Genomic DNA, 13548 nt, shown 5'->3' on the forward strand with positions numbered 1-13548 from the left:
ACATGCACTATCACCATCATGTGCATCTTGTAGAGACTAATTGTATAGTACCTAACCAAAGGGTATTTATTCTCAATGTTCAGTGTGTTTTTGCATCGCCATGAGTAAGGGGCTTCGGCCTTGAAACGCGTAGGCGGCAGTCGTGTTTCACTTGTCTTGTTTACATGTAGTAAGTGCGTCATTTTTTTGTTACTTTGTTTTTCATGGTTTTTTTGTGTCATCATGGAAAAAAAAAAATTAAATTTTATTTTCATTAAAAGTTATGTTTTAATAACATGCTTCTAAACTCTGGTTGCTGAATTATGTGTTTATGGTGCTAGCATATCTCCGACCTGGACCGGGAGGTTCATTTACTTTTTTGTGCACCAGAGCTTGGTAACTGTTCACATTGTAACCACTAACTATATATCTTTTAGGGCTGTGGTAATTTTTCTCTTAGTTACTGTGTAAGTGGCCAAAGGAAAACTGCCGCGGGTATGCGCAGTCGGCTCTGAGAAGACCCCCGAGTACAATAATACTCTTTGTGGGGCCCCCTGGCGTCACTTACCAATCCCAGACCCTGCCAGGATCGGTATGTAAATAGGCCCGTTACTGTCTAGAGCATGGGGGGGCACAATTAAATTTCCCATGGGGCCACATAAGAAATTGTAACGGTTCTAGAGCGCCATGCGCGTCGTGGCAAATTTAGCTCCACCCACTTCCCGCTGACTCCGCCCATTCTCAATCATTTTTCCATGTGCCCCACAAAGTAAAATCCTCCTACAGTCACCCTAACATTATACCCTCCACATTATAACGTTTCCCTCCAAATGTCCCACAGTATTAAGTCCCTCTCCTGGTGCCCCAGTATAAACCAGCAGAAACTAGAGGGGACATTAAACTGGGGCAGCTGGAGGGAGACATGTCCCCCTCCAACTACCCCCCATGGTTTAATATCCTCCTCCAGCTGCCCCAGTTTAATGTCACCCTCCATCTGCCCCCTAGTTTAATGTGCCCCCTCCATGTGCATTCAGTTTAATTGCCCCCCTACATCTGCCCCTAGTTCCCCCCTCTTGGTCACACATGCTGTCTCTTCTCTCTTTATCATCCAGCAGCCTCCATTGCCGGCAGCTTGCAGGAAGCACACAGTCCCATGTGGCTCCGCCCACTAATGAGTCATAGCCTATCCTGGTGATGACATCATCACAGGTCCTTGAAAAAACTTCCACTAGCTATGCGGGCCACATGGAAGCAGTCAGAGGGCCGGATGTGGCCCGCGGGCCGCACATTGCCCAGGTCTGATCTAACTCCAGCCGGTAACAGGCCCTGTGGCCATTGCAACAGCTGCTACCCCAGTAGTTACGCCACTGATAGTAACATGCTACTGACCACAACCACCATTAGAGACAATCTATTCCATATGAGAGAATTACATGTCACTGGCCACAGTGACCACTAGAGGGAGCCCAGCATGACAGTGGCTACAGTCACCAACAGAGGGAACCTATGCCATATACAGTAGTATAGTGAAAGTATGAGCGAATCACAAACAAAGACAAAAAGACACAGAACAGATAAAAACCGCCCAGACCAAAGATAATGCATGAGCAGAGAAACACTAACAGTGAGACAACTCACTAAAGCAGGACTCCGGAGCACACCACAGTGCACAGCCAGAGAACCACAAAGTAACTGCTGGGGGAGAGGTAGAGCCACAATAGGGAGCTAGCCAGTCCTGTAGTGGGACCAAATACAACAGCAACAACACTAGGAGCGTCTCCAGTGCTGCGAGCAAACTCTCCAGTGTGACGTGATGCGGCCTATGGCGCTAGTGTCGCCAGGATATCTCAGCAGTCTGATGCAGACAGGTGTCTCGTGAACATGACAGCACATCGCGAGTTAAGTGACTTCGAACGTGGGATGATAATCGGTCAGGACTGTACGCCAAGAACTGCACCGCGTAGGTTTCAACAGTCGACGCCTGACCCATTTTACTTTGCTGATGACGCAACACAGAGCTTGAAGACTGGCATGGACCCGCGACCATCGTCATTGGACTATGGAACAGTGGCGTCATGTGGCATGGTCTGATGAATCACAGTTCCATTTTGTACAGAGCCAATGGGCGTGTGAGAGTGTGGCGTATGCCCCATGAAGCCATGGATCCTGCATGCCAACAGAGACATGTCCAGGCCGGAGGTGACTCCGTCGTGGTCTGGGCCATGTTCACATGGTCGCAGTTGGGCCCAATTGTTCGGGTGCAAGGATTAATGACCAGTGCTCGATATGTGCAACTTTTGGCAGATCTGCACCCCTTTCTGGTGTTGGAGTTCCCTGATGGGGATGTTGTGTACCAGTAGGACAATGCAACATGTCATCGCTCGTTGGTGGCACGGGACTGGCTTAATGAACACACCAGTGACCTCACAACCCTCAAATTGCCTGCTCGCTCTGCTGACCTCAACCCCATAAAGCGTTTATGGGATGCTGTGGATACCAGTGTTCACTCCATGGACCCAGAGCCAACTACACAGGACCAATTGTGGGCTGTAGTGCAGACTGCATGGATCAATATCCCTCCAGAACTCATCCAACACCCCGTGGAGTCCATGCCTCGTCGTCTTGCTGCAGTTATCAGGGCTCGCGGAGGGATGACCCGCTATTAAAGGCGCATCCGGTACCTTCCCATGAGTTTTGGCCATCCAGTGTATAAGACCTCCATAGTTCTCTTAACACCATCAGCCATCATTTCTTTTAAAATCCACAGATTCTCATTATTAATACCAGGGACCTGCTTTACTTCGAAGGCCCGATCTATGATAACTACTATTCAGGTAACATTGTTGGTACTACTATGAGTTTCTTGGGTGTGACCAGAATATTCAAGTGGCAATACCTTTATTGTATATGGTGTGGTTAAGGCTTTCCCTTTCTAACCAGTAACTCATAGATTATGCTATAAAATTGGTGCCAGTTATCTTTGTTATTTAGCAAAAAGAAATGTGGATGTAGTACTAGAGTTGGGCCACAAGATGGTACTGTTGCTTGCCTTATTGTGCTGCTCAATATAATATATAGTGTTACATGCTGCAAAGAACATTTTGGTCACATGTTTAGGTCCTCAAGCCAGTAAGGTTCACTACACATGTAGGAGGGACTTGCCTCAAGGTGGGAGACACCTTGAACATTTGAGGCACATGGCCATGAGGGTGGGAGCAGGATGGCCTGTTGTAGCAGCTGGCACAGCAAGAACTGAAAGCAACCAGGAAATTAGAGTAAGTTGCAGGTAGCACAACCTTTGGAGAGGGATTCATTCCAGTTGTATCAGGAACAGCCAGTATCAGAAATAACACGAGAGGGAGACCCCTTTCCCACAGGTGTGCAGTCAAAAAGAAGGCTGCAGAGGTGATGTCCACTCTGTGAGAGGCAGACTAGTGAAGTGTCAGGTGTGACTAAGCCAATCCAAGACTGCAGAGCAAACAGGCTGTGGAGCAATGAAAATCTGAGGCCCAACCAACAAGATGGGGACCGTATGCAGACTAAATACAACTAAGTCACAGGCTAAGTCAGAGAACTGTTAAAGGGGTATTCCCACGTCGCATACTCACCAGTCTTTGCTGCTGTAAAATCTTCTTTCTTCCTGCTTTGTTGCGTCATTGGTGGGCGGGTTACATATGCAAAGTCAGCGGCGAGATGACGTCGCTTCTATGCCGCTGGCCCTGCGTGCGTGCTCATAGATGGTGAGACCAGTCAGTTCTCCAGCCTTCACAATGCCACTACAGACCCAGCATCCGCTGTAATAGAAAGGTGGATGTCGGGAAGGTTAGACGCCGGCACAGGTGCCTGCGACATCGCTACGTTCCTGCCCTGCATGAAGCCAGCAGCGGCAGTAGCGATGCTGCTATTCCACTCCTCCAGAATAACAGCATCGCTTCTGCCGCCACTGGCTTCAAGCGGGGCAGGAGCGTAGCGATGTCGCAGGCCCCAGCACCTGTGCCGGCGTCTAACCCTCCCCGGCATCCGCCTCTCTATTACTGCGGATGCCGGGTCTGTATTGGCGGCCCCTTCCCCCAATGTGTAAATTACCCCCCCCCCCTCCAGGCTCGCTCCCATGCACTTAGCCCCTCCTCCCTCCCCCCTGAGAGCAGCAGATACATCACTTGACTTTTGACCAGATAAGATATAATGAGCATATAATCCCAAGGGCCATAGAAACACAGTGTCAACAATGAAGTGAATAAAGTAAGATAGTGGACAAACAAAGCAGTTTTGCTGAAGCAGTGTATTTAGGAAAAGTCTGAAATTCACATTAACAAGCAGTATAGATAGGATCCTTGTGATGGGACAACCCCTTAATTTAGTTATGGCCACACATTACGTGATGATAGACTGGTACAACCCCTTGTTGATAAAAGGCATGATATTTCTTTCACGATGCAATGATGAAATTATGGCGGCCCCTGTGGAATGGATATAGGTTTCCGATATATACAGTATATGTTCTGCTTTATTCTGCACCAAGCCACACTTGCAGTACTGTACAACTGCTAAGTTTGTGCCACATATGGCCATTTTGCATTACCATTGTTCTTTCGGGCTCAAATAGTCATAGTGACATGTCAGATTTTGATCGGTGGGGATCCATGTGCAAAGACCCTCACCAATTGCTGAAATGATCAGCTGAGTGCTGTGTCTCTTTGGCTGCCAGTCACATCCTGCCGTGAAGCAATATGTTGGCCTGTCGGAGGTTGGCACTAGCTCAATGCTTTCATTCATGTGAGATGAACATTCACAAACTACAGCCCTAAGCTGCAGCTCTGATATCTGCCCTATATATAATGTTAAAGATCCTATCGGTGTTTCCAGCTTTGGTGACAGGAAAGGGATGTTGTTAAAAATCATGCCTTAAGATACCAGAACATTGCCGAAGCCAGTGGAGATGCAGTTTGCAGCTCTGTCAGGATGTGATAGAGGCCCCATGTTGCTATCCACTTCTGGCTTTGGCTCAAAACCCCCCCAAAAAACACGGCGATATTTGAAGAAAAGCTGTGTTTCCACAATATGGGGCCTCATCCTAAATGGGTTATCCACCCTTAAAATGTTGATGGCCTTTCCTTGGGATGGGCCACCAATATTGTATCTGCAGGGTTCCGACAGCTAGGACCTCCACAGATCTACTGTCCAAGGAAAGCGCTGCTCCAGGTAATGTTTAGATTAGGGGTCAGCAACCTCTGGCACCCCAACTGCTCTGAGACTACAACTCCCAACATGCTCCATTCACTTCGTGGCAGTTCAAAGAACAACAGAGCAAGTAGGCATGCTGGGAGTTGTAGTTCCAAAGTACCAAAGATTGCCTCTGGTTTAGATACTGGTTCTGTTCCATAGACTTCATCTTTGAAGTTCTGTAATACCTAAAGCCACCATTACACTTTGTACCTGTTCCCTTTAAAGTCACCGCCTTCTCTAGACACAAATCTCCATCCTGGCACACAGGCGTGCACCTGATTTATGAAGAAACCATATCCTAAGACACTAAATCATATATGTATATGTTTTTCTTTTCATAAATGCAAATTGAGCCTGAAATATGGGCCATCTGGTTTAGTAAATACAGCTCCTTGGTTATGTTATACTGTATCTTGCATTACTATGTACTTGTACTATATTGTATGATGTATTATATACCCGCAGAACTACATTTTGCCCATGACTTGCACCAGGAGACATTTCCTATTTAAAGGAGCCAAAAAAAAATAACACACAACTCTACACAAATTTATAAAAAAAAATTTTTTTATGTATTTTGCCACAATTTGTGCAGAATTGGATATTTTGTGCTGTCTTGCAGCATTTGATTCATTTGTTACAGCCTGTGTCATGTGTTGGAGATGGGACAATCATTCATGGTCACGTCCAAGATCATTCATTCTAGTTTGAGGTCTCAGACATTCACAAGGCGATGGTTTGTGGTTCATCAGGATTTCAAAGTAGAAAATACTTCTTATATCTATCTATGTGTACAATCCTGCCTTCGGTAGAGGGAGGAAATGGTTCTGGGTGAGACTGCTTGCAGGAGGGTCAGGTCGTTGCTGGAGGATCCGGCGTCTGGTGACACTACTGAAACCAGGAGACGTATTATCTGATTGCAAAGAGGCGAGGACACTTACACCTATAATGGTCCTCCCATATGGAGAACCATGCACCCTAGTGATCAGGAGCCCAGAAGCTGTGGTTACAGATGGCTCATTTCCCGTGACAGTGAAAGAATATAGTCATTGCAGACTGCACACCTGTCCAAGTTACATTTCTACCCCACTGTGAGGGTTGTCTTTGCAAGCAACCCATTATACTACATCACCTACAGTAAAAAGGGAACTGCAGCGCAAACCCAGGTGTCCAAACCATGTTCTTCCCTTGTTGTGGAACTCCAAGTGACCTGCAGGGGGCAGAGGATCTGGGCAGTTGCTCCGCGGGGGCTGAACAGAGGAGCAGAGTGTCAGCTATGGTAGCGAAGAAGAGTGGTGCCAGCCACGTGTGCGCTTTATTGCCACCCTTCCCCTAGGCCTGGTGCCTGCATGATGGCGATCAATCCCAGATGACATCTTTGCCCCACTTCTAATGTCAGAAGCAGAGTCGAAATGATAACAAAGACAGATTTCAGACAGATTTATACATTTTTTTTATATATATATTTTGGCACAATTTGTACAAAATAGGACATTTGGTGCTGTCTTACAGCATTGGATTCATTTGTCACAGCCTGTGTCATGTCTCGGAGATGGGACAATCATTCATGGTCACGTCCAAGATCATTCATTCAAGGTTGATGCCTCAGACACTCACATGGCAATGGTTTGTGGTTCATATGGATTTCAAAGTAAAAAATACTTCTCATATCTATCCGTGTGTACAAAAGGACAAGTATTCCGCTTCATAGGCGACTAACAGATAAATATATGTACATTTGTTGAAATTACAACAAAAAAAAAAGGGACAATACACGGTTGTGTCACAAGCATACAATCCCAAATAAGTTACAGTAAAAATACAGGTTTGACGTCTTTTTTGGAATAAAAAGTGCAAAAATATGAACAGGCCTTATCTATCCCAATTGTCTGAGGGAACTAGTTGTCTTGTTGCAAATCGGAGCATGGCTTAAATTTCTTAGGCTGTCCTAGAAATATGAAGCTAGGCCGGGATTAGTTGCTATGGGAAACAGTCAGTTCGTACGACAGTTTTGATAGATAAGGCCCTGTTTATTGGTAGCTAGTGTATGTTCGATTGTCAAGTAGTTCACAGTACCACATGGACGGGTACGGCTGGGTTATTTCCTTTGCGGTCATTGGCGTTTGTCCTTTACATGTCCATTCTGAAGTGCTTTCCCGTTCTGATGCATTTTTGGAAGCCTTTGCCCCTTAGTGTAGGCGTGAAACCAGAAATTCAGGAACAGGACTAGGAAGATGACTCCATACAGCCAAATGACGTATAAGAAAACCGGGTACTGGTACGGACAATCTTTCATGAAGAAGAATTGTCCGATATGGAAAGTCACCATGATGAACTGTGTCTATGGAAGGAGGGGAAAAAAAAATTAAATATATGGAAAGGTCATATAGATTACTATTAGAAAAAAATGTTATACACTTAATGGGGCAAATTCATCAAAACTATATATATATAAAAAAAATATAATAATAATATAAAAGAAATGAACGCCGGGCTGTAATCGGTTACCATGTAAGCAATGTCAATGAAAATGTAATAGGAAAAAAAAAAAACGCCAGCGTAAGAAGTGCTGAAGTCTGATACCTACCAGTTGTATAGAGGTCATGTACTTTTTCCACCACAGGTACTTCTGGTAGGCAGGTCCCAGCGCAGAAAGTCCATAGTAGGTGTACATGATCACATGCACGACACAGTTCACCAACGCATGGAATGTGCCCAAACCACCTGACCGAGAAAAGACATGGAAAATAATCACATACTGCAATATACAGGTCTGTACCAGCAGGTATGTATAGCGCAAGATCTTTAGATATAGAAAATATTTCAGCTTTGGTCTCTACATTAGTTTTTCAGTCTGCCAAAAAGCTGTAGATGAACAAATGAGCAAGCAAGACTATTCAGATTAGTGTCATGGCATTTCATTATAACAAGATGGCCCTTTTTTTTTCCTGCAAAAGATACCAATGGATCTTGATGGAGCTAAATGACCTTTAATGGGATCTGTCATACTGGAAACCAACAGGAACCAATAACATCTTAAAGTGATAACACAACTTCATCATGTCTCGGCTAAACAGCTCTAAGATATTTCTCCCATCATGCATAGTAATGATGACCCACTACGTGAAAAATTCCTTACATATCGAGGATTCATTGGACAAGTGTGTCTTAAGATAGTTTCAATGTGATAGCCAGGTTTTTCACACTGAACCGCTATATCAGTAAAGGACATATATACACGCTCATGTTCTATCACAGTGAAAAACCCAGGACGAGTCCTATACCTGGACTGTTCTGCGGCCCAGGTGCAATGAAGAAAGTGAATGCACAGTCGGCACATGGACATCATCATCATTATACACTTGTGCAAGTACAGGAGTAGCAGCTGACACAGGGTCCGGGACATTATGGGGCCGGGGCGGACCCCTGATTTTTTTTTTTTTTTAAATAGGATGTTATCTGCTGAAGTAACCGTATTTAACAGTATTTACTCACCTATCCCCACTCCTGCTCACTGCCGCCTACACTTCCCCTTCTGTGTCTCATATCATGTCATTGGAGCCCTCTGAAGGCAGAAGGTGGCAGGAGTGGGGATGGGGGCCTGCGAACCCCAACAAACACTGCTATCATTATACTGATTGTAGGGCCAGGGAACATGAAAAACAGTGTTCTTCACCTATCCTGCGCTCCAGCAGTCTTGGGGCATTTTTGGTGACGTCCCAGACTTAACATAGGTCAGGCTGGCGTCATTATGTGTCGCAACGGCAGCCTGGCTCATGTGATGTCTGTACCGACATCGAAGAGGGCTGAAAGCAGCAAAGACTGCACCAGAGCCCAGGAGAGATAAGTAACTGTGTTTTTTATGTTTGTATCCGCACAGATCTCCGATCATTATACTGTGGGATCTGAAAAATCCCAAAGTATATACATTGTTCATGGGTGGTTCACTATGGGGCATAATAGTTTGTGTGCAGTGGCCGCGGTGGGACATTATACTGTGTGCAGGGGCCACTATGGGACATTATACTGTCTGGAGGTCACGTTGGGACATTATAGTGTGTGTAAATGAGGTGTTCTACTGTGTAGGGATCAGGAAGGGGGGGGGGGTCATGCTGTGCCCCCCCCCCCCCCCCCCCCCCAATTCAAAGGTTTGCTGGGGGCCTAGTCTTTGCTACTTAAGCCACTGGTCGTATGCATGTAGACTTCGCTTTAACCAGTGTATGAATACAGACTTGTATCACCACACAGACATGAAGGTGGAAGCCCAGTCTAAATTTGAGGCTACATGTTGCATAAAAGCTGTAGTTTTGGTACAGATTGTGCTACTGTTTTGAGCTGAAGCCAGAGCACAGATGGTAAAATTATTGTCCATTGTTTTTGAACACTCTATAGTGCAAATAAAAATAAAAAAATCACTTTTGCATCAGAAAATGCAGCTAAATTGGAAACAAAGAAATGCAGATTGTTTGCAACATGTGGCTTTAGCCTAGGATGATCAGAGGTTATTAATGATGATATTTTGATAGGCATTCCGAATTGTTTCTCTAGCCCTCACCTTTACCGAGCAATCAATGCTGTTATTTTTGGTGCCCAATATGCCATTTAGTCTCTGTACTGTCAGGAGGATGGTGTCCGGCAGGAGCTGGATTCAGAGCTCCAATCCAGAGATGGACAAAAGTCAGAGTTCAATCATACCCCTTCCCTGCCTGACAGAGCCTAAGGGCCCCTTCACACGGCGTAAGTGCTCATTTAGATACGTATACACGTGTCCGAGCGCGGCGCTTGAAAACAGAGCTCATTGATTTCAATGGGAAGAGCGCGTATATCGGCATATACGAGCGCTTCCCATTGAAATCAATGGGCTCTGTTTTGAAGCGCCGTGCTCGGACACATGTATAAATGAGCGGCACGCTTATGCCGTGTCAAGGGGCCCTTCATGGCAAGGATATTGTCCTATCGTGCAGATTTTAAAATCCACAGCATATCAATTTATGTCACTTTTCTGAACTAGATTTTAAACAAAAAATAAAAAAGCTTCAAAATACGCATGTATAAATATGAAAATACTAGCTGGTACCCGCGACTTCGTCTGCGGTGATTGTAGTAGTGGGTATATACAGGTGCGGGTAAGGTTTTCGTACTGTGTATATGGTATGGGATATGAAATGTAACTTTGTATCTTGTTTTTGCTGTAATTGAGAGAATACATGAGACGTTTGTGTTGAATGTAATTTGTATTAGAGCTGCTATATATACGGTGTTGTGAGAAACTTTACATAGTGACTTTGGGACAGAGGTATTTGAAGTTAACCCTTTCCCGCCGATGGCATTTTTTGATTTTCGTTTTTGACTCCCCTCCTTCTAAACCCCATAACTTTTTTATTTCTCCGCTCCCAGAGCCATATGAGGTCTTAATTTCTCCTGGGACAAATTTTTCTTCATGATGCCACCATTATTTATTCTATATAATGTACTGGGAAGCAGGGAAAAAATTCTGAATGGGGTGGATTTGAAGAAAAAATGCATTTCTGCGACTTTCTTACGGCGTTCACTGTGCAACGAAAATGACATGTCCCCTGTATTCTGTGTTCCGTTACGATTCCAGGGATACCAAATTTATATGGTTTTATTTACATTTTGACCCCTTAAAAAAAATCCAAAACTGTTAAAAAATAATTTTTTGAAAAGTCGCCATGTTCCGACAGCCGTAACTTTTTTATATGTGCGTGTACGGGGATGTATAGGGCGTCTTTTTTTGCGGGGCCAGGTGTACTTTTTAGTTCTACCATTTTTGGGAAATGTTATTGCTTTGATCACTTTTTATTTAAATTTTTATCAGAATCAAAACAGTGAAAAAATGGCGGTTTGTCACTTTTGACCATTTTTCCCGCTAAGGCGTTTACCGAACAGGAAAAAAATTTGTATAGATTTGTAGAGCGGGCGATTTCGGACGTGAGGATATCTAACATGTATATGTTTCACAGTTTTTAACTACTTTTATATGTGTTCTAGGAAAAGGGGGGTGATTTGAATTTTTAATTCTTTTTTATTTATTTTTTTATATTTTTTTTACTTTTTTTTAAACTTTTTTTTTGCCTTTATTAGACCGCCTAGGGGTATTGACATGGGTGGGAGGTGTCGCGGATTGTCAGAGCGGTGGGGGTCGGCAAACATGGCTGCTCCGGAGCGTTAAAGAGAGCCTCCTGGAGTATTGTTAAGGGGAGGGGCAAAGTGGTAAAGTATCTGTATATGTGAGTGTGTGGGGTTAGGGGCGAGGCTGCAGAGGGCAATATGAATTTTGTGGCTTGCTATGGTCCAAAGTGTGTGAGATTGCAGAGATGGTGGTGTGAGATTGGGTTTTGTGGGGGTCCTGGCACAAACGTATGTGCGTTATTGTGACAAAAAGTAGCTTATTGTTTAATTGGGTGTATTAACTATGTTTCTGGAAAATTTCAGCCAAATCGGTGGAGCGGTTTTTCCGTGATTGAGGAACAAACATCCGAACATGCAAACATCCAAACACACAAACCCACAAACTCACAAACCCACAAACTCACAAACTTTCACATTTATAATATTAATAGGATGCACCAAGATCTGGATCATTTGGTGTAGATTTAAACCCTGATCATGTGCATTTACCTGATAGTTCAAGAAAAGGAGGAATGAAGGACTCCTTTTACCACCCCCAAATTATTATGGGGACACAACACATACATTTGATAAGTTAAAGGGGTTGTCCATGAATTGAAGAAACTGCAGAGGAGTGGTCACATGGGGATCAAGTGGACTGTGGTGGAAAACAATAGGGTGCAGATGGGTGGGCTTTTTTTTTTTTTTTTTTTTTTGGGGTTATGCTAGGTTTACACTAGCGCCGGATCCGTTGGGGGACTCAAATGACAGAGAGCCAGACCGTGACAACAGCAGTTACACACAGACACCAGCAGACCCTCACTGTCTATAATTAGGTCTGCTGATCCAAAAATGAAAGCAGCAGAGAAAAAAAGTCCTCCATGCAGGAATTTCCATTCTCCAATTTTCAGCAGTCTCTGCGACGTAGTCTACAACATAGATATGAACCTAGCCTTACCCCTGCCCTAGGCCCCTAAATAGCGCATCCAATTCCTGGCAAACCCCTTTAAAGCAGTTGTAGAAGATCCATAAAGAGAGCCTGAATTTTTACAAAATCGGTTCATAGGCTGTCTATGGTAAAAAGATCAACTTACCAGGAGCAAATTTTACACCAAACCACCAGGTCCATGACATTATAGAGTGGTGAAACACGTGGAGAAATGTAATTTGACTATTCTTCTTACGTAAAACAAAAAAGACCTGGAAAAGAAAATTCAATGTTTTCATTATTATGGTAATCCCAGTTCTAGCAAATAAGTGACTATCTGCAGGTGTATGGAGACAATAATTGTTGGCGAATCAACTATTGAAGGTGAATAGGTACTTTTTATCTGGGGAACCAGTTCAAAAGTTTCTCACTTTGCTGTTGGTGTCAACATGAACATGCCTATATATATATATATATATAGATATATCTATATATATCACTTTGTCATCTAATTTACTAATATATGACCAATTTTAGATGTTGGAAGGCTCTTCAAAAAAAAATATCAAAAATAATATAGTTAGAGGGGTACTCCAGTTATCTCAAGTTACCCCCTTATCCACAGGCAGGGGTCTGACCACTGGGATCAAGAGTATGTGGAGTTCCACTCCAGCATCTAAATGGAGCATTCATTTTCAATGGGACTGCTGGAGATCTCTGCCAAGTATGCCTCCAGTGATCTCGTAGAAGAGAATGGTTTGACCATCTATTTATTTCAGCGTACAAGTAACCCCTAATCTCATGATTCGTGAGGGTCCTAGTGGGTACGGTGCAACTTGCTAAATACTAAGGAGGACGTATAACCATATCAGAATATACTTACCGTGTCAAGTAACTCTATAAATTTAGAAAAGTAGAACAACCAGCATGTCCAGGCCATCTGCAGACGAAGAAAAGACTGGTTAGAATCGTGTACTTCCCCTTTAAATGATCTTTCATGTGCCCTTGGTTACAAGTAACGCCGCGCACACCATTGTTCTTTCCACAATCATGAAACTGTAAGAGGCCTGCGATACAAAGGGCTTATTTGAATATACGGGCGTGGAGAGGACAATGCTGGATTTGAAACAGCTGACAATGTACATTCAGAAGTGGCTACATTATATACCATTCATACAATGCCTTATCCTGCCTACTGTCACATCCTCTGACCGCCAGGATAGACCAGTTATACCACACATGTAGGATTCTTCATCAGGACTCATCAGAAAATTTTTACCAGA

The 13548-nt window shown here is 44.0% G+C and overlaps 1 protein-coding gene across 1 annotated transcript in view; it reads right to left on the bottom strand.

The window, feature by feature from the left end:
- Nucleotides 1-7238: 7238 nt before the first annotated feature.
- ELOVL7 (ELOVL fatty acid elongase 7) overlaps nucleotides 7239-13548 on the bottom strand; it is a 33449-nt gene continuing 27139 nt past the window's right edge. Inside the window, exons 5-8 of the mRNA XM_075262406.1 lie at nucleotides 13149-13205; nucleotides 12432-12537; nucleotides 7793-7929; nucleotides 7239-7546 (exon numbers count right to left, since the gene is read on the bottom strand). Of these exons, the coding sequence (XP_075118507.1) occupies nucleotides 7319-7546; nucleotides 7793-7929; nucleotides 12432-12537; nucleotides 13149-13205 (528 nt within the window). The 3' untranslated portion in view covers nucleotides 7239-7318. The remainder of the gene's footprint in view (nucleotides 7547-7792; nucleotides 7930-12431; nucleotides 12538-13148; nucleotides 13206-13548) is intronic.

This window comes from Leptodactylus fuscus, chromosome 1 (assembly GCF_031893055.1).
Source record: "Leptodactylus fuscus isolate aLepFus1 chromosome 1, aLepFus1.hap2, whole genome shotgun sequence".
NCBI lineage: Eukaryota > Metazoa > Chordata > Amphibia > Anura > Leptodactylidae > Leptodactylus > Leptodactylus fuscus.